Source organism: Euprymna scolopes, chromosome 46 (assembly GCF_053919585.1).
Source record: "Euprymna scolopes isolate OS-2025 chromosome 46, ASM5391958v1, whole genome shotgun sequence".
NCBI classification, from domain to species: domain Eukaryota; kingdom Metazoa; phylum Mollusca; class Cephalopoda; order Sepiida; family Sepiolidae; genus Euprymna; species Euprymna scolopes.
The window spans coordinates 214,416,542-214,424,041 of NC_136527.1; the positions used below are offsets into that span (position 1 = coordinate 214,416,542).

The 7,500-nt window shown below is 39.3% G+C and overlaps 1 protein-coding gene across 3 annotated transcripts in view; it reads right to left on the reverse strand.

Moving 5' to 3' along the window:
• Window positions 1-7,500, reverse strand: part of LOC145270486 (uncharacterized) — a 71,644-nt gene that overhangs the window by 9,402 nt on the left and 54,742 nt on the right. For 2 of the 3 annotated variants that reach the window (XM_080126151.1, XM_080126150.1), the window contains exons 5-6: window positions 6,473-6,580; window positions 3,043-3,112 (exon numbers count right to left, since the gene is read on the reverse strand). In XM_080126151.1, the coding sequence (XP_079982277.1) occupies window positions 3,043-3,112; window positions 6,473-6,580 (178 nt within the window). The remainder of the gene's footprint in view (window positions 1-3,042; window positions 3,113-6,472; window positions 6,581-7,500) is intronic. The other variant, XM_080126152.1, reaches the window with a different exon arrangement.

The window sequence follows — 7,500 nt, forward strand, 5'->3', positions numbered from 1 at the left end:
GTTTGTGCATCCGCCTTGCCAGTTCTGCCATTCCAATCACCTGCTATGACAAGCATGTCGCCAGCAGGGGTTCCGTTGATGGCAGCTTGTAATTCGTTGTAGAAGGTATCCTTTATAGCATCGGCTGAGTCTAGCGTGGGTGCATAGACTGCGATGACAGAGACGTTGTGGATAACTCCTTCCTTTTAGCCGAATTCAGGCAAGACGAGGGGAAATGGGTTCCCAGTCCAAAAGAGATTTTTGTGCGCGGTCGCTCAGAGCGATTCCGACGCCATACAGTCCTGAGTTGTCCATTACCCCACTGTGATAGAGGTGGTAGGAAGTATCTTCTTGTGGTACCTTGATGGATTGGTGACCACTGTCCGGTAATCTGACCTCAGACAAGCATGCGACGTCCACCTTGTATTGGTGTAGAGAGCGCACCGTTAGGGCTTGTGCTGCCTCAGATCTCAGGGTTCGGACGTTCCAACAGGCGAAGAAGTAGTTCTGTCTTCTTCGAAGCATTCCGGCTTGCAAATTTAACACTTGTTCCACCGGGTGAACAAGCGCGTCGGCTCCTGCATACGCCGTAGTAGGGTCCGCAGTTGTATAATTGTGCATATTTCTCATGAAGTTTCTTGGCGGTAGTAACCACAGGCGGACGCCAGTCGCAAGTGTACACTGTGGGTGTGTGCCCAGGAACGGATATCCTTGCCGCTGATTGTCAGCAGACGCAGAGGGATAGTCCGACCATGGAGCCGCCGATTATCGACAGTCGTTCCATGGGTTTGAAGGCAGGTTGCCGCAAGTTCCTTGCAGACGCAGACTATCACCAGGCGCCGCCGGTTGCTGGCAGACACAGCTGGGTTTAAGAGCAGACGAACAGTTATAGCGCTGAACACTTGCTTGCATTCCCGCTCATTCGGTGTTAACCGGTCTCGCGACGTGGACGCATGGGCATAACAGACCATATGAGGTCTCATATATATATGTATGTATATATGTATGTATATATATATGTATGTATATATATATGGGTATATATATGTATGTATATATATGTATGTATATATATGTGTATATATATGTGTATATATATGCATATGTATGTATATATATGTATATCTATATATATATATATGTATATATATATATGTATATATATGTGCATGTATATACATATATATAAGTATATATATATGTATATATATGCATATATATACATATATGCATATATATGTGTATGTATATACATATATATAAGTATATATATATATGTATATATATGCATATATATACATATATGCATATATATGTCTATATATATACATATATATGTATATATATGCATATATGTATATATATGCATATATATATGTATTTATATGTATATATATATGTATATGTATGTATATGTATGTATATATATATGTATGTATAGATATATATGTATATATATGTATGTATATATGTGTATGTGTGTATGTATATATATGTATGTGTATATGTATATATGTATATATGTATATGTATGTATGTATATGTATGCATGTATGTATATATATGTATGTATGTATGTATATATGTATATATATGTATATAGATGTATATATGTATGTATATATGTGTATATATGTATGTTTATATATATATGTTTTTCATATATGTACGAAATACACTATTTGTTGCTATCAATCTAATCCTTGGTGTTTTTATGTATATGTATATATATATGTCAGGTCATGTCATATGCTACTGGTACCATGTAACCCAGTACTACCTTCCTCATGGTCGGGTCACTGGCGACTAAACTTTCGAGGTCAATGGCCAACTAGCACCGCGTATGTTTGTGTGCATGTATGTGTGTGTTGGGGTGGAGAGGTCTCCCGTAAGCCATTGTGAAGGCAACCTTTCTAGGAGAAACAAATCTCTGATTTTAAAAAAAACATAAAGCGGGAGACCAGTAACCGCATTAAGCTGGTCTGCAGTTTAACTTGTCGCTGGCTATCTTGCTCTTGCTTGTTGCTGGATCTCAACATTTTGAACCGAGAGAGAGACTTAGCTGTCGTACAAAGCTAAGACTCTGTAACATCATCTGTGTATAGATACTCCCTCAGGCATTTGTCTATAAAAATGGTACTCTGGCAATGGAAAAAGTTGTGACATGTGGAGGCTTGAAATGCTGGAAGCATGTAATAATTGATCTCAATGATCGTCTTCAGTGTCATGCCTGCTTGAGCGTGTGAATTCACCAAAAAAAAAATTGGGGGCTCATGAGTGTCTGAGGGAGTGGCACTCGCCTGACAAGACGTTGCAATCATCATATATATATGTGTATATATATGTATATATATGTATATGTATATATATGCATATATGCATATGTATATATATATGTATATGTATGTGTATATGCATGTATATGTATATGTATGTATATGTATATATATATGTATGTATATGTATATGTACATATATGTATATATATGTATATGTATGTATATGTATATATATGTGTGTATATATATGTATATATATGTATATATATATGTATGTGTATATGTATGTATATTTATATATATGTATGTATATATGTATATGTATGTATATATATATGTATATGTATATATATGATTATGTCAGCTCATGTCATATGCTACTGGTACCATGTAACCCAGTACTACCTGCCTCATGGTCGGGTCACTGGCGACTAAACAGGTTCCCCACCAGACTTGTTTGGTAAGGAGGGTGGCCAGTCTCCCTGAAGGATTAAAAACAAGACCTTCCAAAGGGCAAATGAACCCTTTTTCGAGGTCAACGGCCAACAATGTGTGTTTGTGTTTTTATGTATGTGTATATTTGTGTGTGTGTATATGTGTATTGGGGTGGAGAGGGCTCCCGTAAGCCGTGGTGAAGGCAACCTTTCTAGGAGAGGCAAATCTCTGATTTAAAAAAACCATAAAGCGGGAGACTAGTACCCGCATTGACTACTATACACTCTTTAACCCTTATCCTCGAGTGGCTTCTGAGCCTTGATAAAAAGAAAAAATACAAAAGTGTTACCTTCATCAGCACTGTAGCTCCACAACTGCATATCTGCATCGTGGCTTACAACTTCTTTGCATTTTTTTGCCTATGAAAAATGAAACAGTAATAATTACGGATCAAATAGAGTTGAGGCACCCCAGAATGAAAAACAAACAAACGAACATATTTTGTGTTATCACTGATCTTGATTTTACGTAACGACTTTTGTGGGGGGGATTACATAGGCATAACCACTTATCAAGGCCCAGAGACCACTCGAGGATAAGGATTAAGAGTGTACAGTAGTCAATTTGACAATATAGGCATCGTTAGTAATGGAAATTCATTAAATTTGTTAACTTAAGTGTAACGAATCATCAAGAACCTGTTTACATTGGACTTGAAGACAACCATATTGTAGTCGGCTGGAAAGCAGGAAAACGGAAGACAATTCCACAGGCGTGCAGTTCTAAGAAAGAAGCTTTGTTCATGGAATCTATGTTTAGGTTTAGGTACAGATAAAGAGTGGGGGGAATTATTGATGGTGTTTTTTCAGATAGACGAGTGTTTCCTGTGAAAGTTTGGCGAGAGGGAGGCCATAGATTGAAGCTCAGTCGAACACTTTCTATGAAAATCACAATAAAGCAGAGACAAACTCGCAACATCTCTTCTGTGAGACAGAGGTTGCAGGGAAGAGAAAAGGACATCCCCTACGAGGCTACAAAGTCTATTTTGAACTCTATCAAGGCAGGATAAGTCCTTTCTAGCAGCTCCTGCCCAGATGTGGCAACAGTATTCCATCCTTGTACGTACCTGGCTCTTATATAGATAGAGAATTGCATCAGCAGTGAGATATCTCCTGGATTGATAGAAGGATCCCACCATTTTTCCAGCGGCCTTGGCAACAGATTTGATGTACGTATTCCATTTAAGATCAGGAGTAAAGGTCAAGCCCAGAAGCTTGTCAAAATTGAGGCCTCCCCAAGACGAGAGCCATTCATTTTAATTGATGCCAGATGGGGATTAGAAAGTTGATGATGTAAAGATAGAAGCTTGGTTTTAGATGCATTAAAAGTAACCAGCCACTCCTTTCCCCATTGTACAACGTGATCAAGAAGATCAGAGGAGAGAGAATTAGAGAGAACTAGGTCGTTTACTGTCTTAGATGTGCTACCATAGATGGTAGTGTCATCAACATAGATGTCTATGAATGATGTAAGGATGTGATTTGGAAGATCATTAATGTAAATCAGGAAGAGAGTTGAGCCCAGGATGGACCCCTGAGAGACCCCAGCAGTAATAATGTGAGTCTGAAGCTTGTCAAAACACGGGGCCTCTCCCAGACGAGAGCCATCCATCCCAATTGATACCAGATGGGGATCAGAGCGTTGATGATGTAAGGATAGGAGTTTGGTTTTAGATGCATTAAAGGTAACCAGTCACGTCTTCCCCCACTGAACCACGCGCTCAAGATCAGAGGAGAGAGAATCAGAGAGAATTTTCATTTACAGCCTTTGATGTGTTGCCGTAGATGGTCATGTCATCAGCATAGATGTCAACGAATGATTTAAGTATGTGTTTAGGGAGGTCATTGATGTAGATCAGGAAGAGAGTTGAGCCCAGGATTGATCCCTGAGGGACTCCAGCATTAATACTGCAGGCCTCTGATTTTTGTCCATCGACCACTACTCTTATGAGCTTATTGGAGAGAAATGATTTAATGATTGTGAAAACATTTCCAGTTATACCGTAGCTGGAAATCTTGTGAAGTAGACCCTTATGCTATACCTTGTCGAAGGCCTTTGATGTGTCAAGAGCAATTGCCCTAGAAAGGAAGCCTTTGTCAAGAGATTCACTAATCCTGTGAGATATAACCGTCAGCACATCTGCAGTAGATCTTGCAGAGCGGAAACCATATTGTGTGTCACTAAGAAGGTTGTTTCTGCTGAGGTAGTTGACTATTTCTCTATTTAATATGGATTCCAGCAACTTACTCATAACACACAGGAGACTTATTGGTCTGTACTGAGAGGGAGATGACTTATCACCTGAATTCTTAAATACAGGGCAAACTGATGAGGTCTTCCAGGGAGTCGGAAAGCACTTCTCCTTAAGGCAGGGCTTCAATAGTTTTGTAAGTATGGGAGCAAGTTCTGGTCGAAGCTTTTTTAACACTATAATTGGGATGCCGTCATAGCCAGTTGCTATACTGGAATCAAGGTTCTTGATTAGCTTGGCGACCTCATGCACGGATATTTGTATGTTACCTTGCTTGTTCTGTGTTATAGGAGGAAATATGGGGAGTTGATGGCCTTCGTCGCATAGGGTAGAATTAGCTGCAAAGTTGTTTGCAAATAGTTTGGCCTTGTCTGACGCTGACGAGATGACTTCTGGTCCATTGATAATGGTCGGGATAGAACGCACACTTCTGTTCAGGATCCTATTTGTTATTTGCCAAAACTGATGGGGACCAAGCCGCTCTCTAGCATATAGCTCTCTAGCATTTTTTTTATTATTGATGAGCCGTTCCGTATAAGTTAACAAATTCACTGAATTTCCATTAATAATGATTGCTATAATATTGCCTAATTTCTACTGTACACTTATCCTCGAGTGGCTTCTTGGCCTTGATAAGTGGTGATGCCTATGTAAAAAACAAAATATCAACACTAACGTAATGTACATGCAATAACCCTTATCCCTGAGTCGCTTCCGGGCCTTGATAAGTGGTGATGCCTATGTAAAAAACAAAATCTCAACACTAACGTAATGTACATGCAATAACCTTTATCCCTGAGTCGCTTCCGGGCCTTGATAAGTGGTGATGCCTATGTAAAAAACAAAATCTCAACACTAACGTAATGTACATGCAATAACCTTTATCCCTGAGTCGCTTCCGGGCCTTGATAAGTGTAAAAAAAAAATGGAGCTACTAGAAGCAGCCTATCCTGCCTTGACAGAGTACAAAATAGACTTCGTGGTTGCGAGCCTGTCTCCTCTTTATCGTTATTTTCATAGCAAGTGCTCGTCTGAGCTTCAATCACTCGTCTAGCTGAAACCACTATCAATATTTCCCCCACTCTTTATTTATGCCTAACCCTAAACGTAGATTCCATGAACAAGGCTTTTTTTTTCTTAGAACAGCACGCCTGTGTAACTCTGTTCCGTTTTCCTGCTTTCCAACTAACTACAGCATGGTCATCTTCAAGTCCAACGTAAACAAATTCCTGATGAGCCGTTCCCTTTAAGTAATCCAATTTACCAAATTTACACTTCTAGCGATTACTATGATATTGTCCCATTGACTACTTTACACTCTTTAAACCCCTCGAGTGGACTCTGGGCCTTGATAGGTAGTGATTCCTTTGTAAAATTGAATAGATGTTAGCTGAAGGTGCCTGAATTGATTCGACTAAATACGTAATCTGCATGAATTAAAATAACATATTTAAGCGTATCAACTGACCTTTGCCCTGACACGGTTGGCATGTGCTGTTTGTTTCATCTGTTGTTCACGCAAAGCCTGTCTTTTTCTATCCCGATATAATTTCGCTTTTTCCATTTTTTCTGCCACCTATGAAGAAAAAAATCGGTAATTCGATTATAAATCGAGGTCAGATGATTATATTATGTTGGTTATATTATGTTGGTAAGAAAATATCATTTTCTATCCGCAATCTTATATATATATATATATATATATATATATATATATATATATACATATATATATATCCCTATTCCCTATCTCAGTTGGTTACACTTTTCTATATCCCATTCCCTATCTCAGTTGGTTACATTTCCGACACGTTTCCCAGACAAGCAAGATCAACATGCCTCACTTCTAGATCTCTTTCTGACAACGGTTCCCAATGACTGTACAACAAATGCCCACAGCCCACTCGGGAATGCTGATCACGCTGTGATAATGGTAGAAATCAGCCTAAATTCTCGCCCTAAAACTGAAGACCCACTACTCAAAACAATGAGGTATTACAAAAAGGCTGATTGGGAAGCCATCAGGGAGCTCATCAGAGATGCCCCATGGCAAAATATCTTTACTCTTCCAGCGGAACAGTGTGCAAATGAGACCACTGAATGGTTCAAAACTGCTATTGAAGCACATGTTCCCGCACGGAAATTCTATAGCAAGCCCCACTCTCCCCAATGGTTTACTTCTGCTTGTGCAGCTGCCATTTGTCAAAGGCAGCATGCATTCCGCAGATTCAACCGCCACAAGTCCAGCTCAAATAAACAGAAGTTTATAAAAGCTAGAAATAATTGTAAGTGAGAGTGATAGAGACAGTTAAGACAGATTACTCTGAAACCACCAGAAAACTCATCGAAGCACACAAATTAGGAACCCGGGATTTTGGGAAAATCTACAACAGCGTAGTAAATAATGGACAGTCAACTATTCCCCCACTATCAAACAATCATGAGGTTGCTTGCACGGCAACTGACAAGGCTAATCTGCTTGCCAGTCGGTTTGTC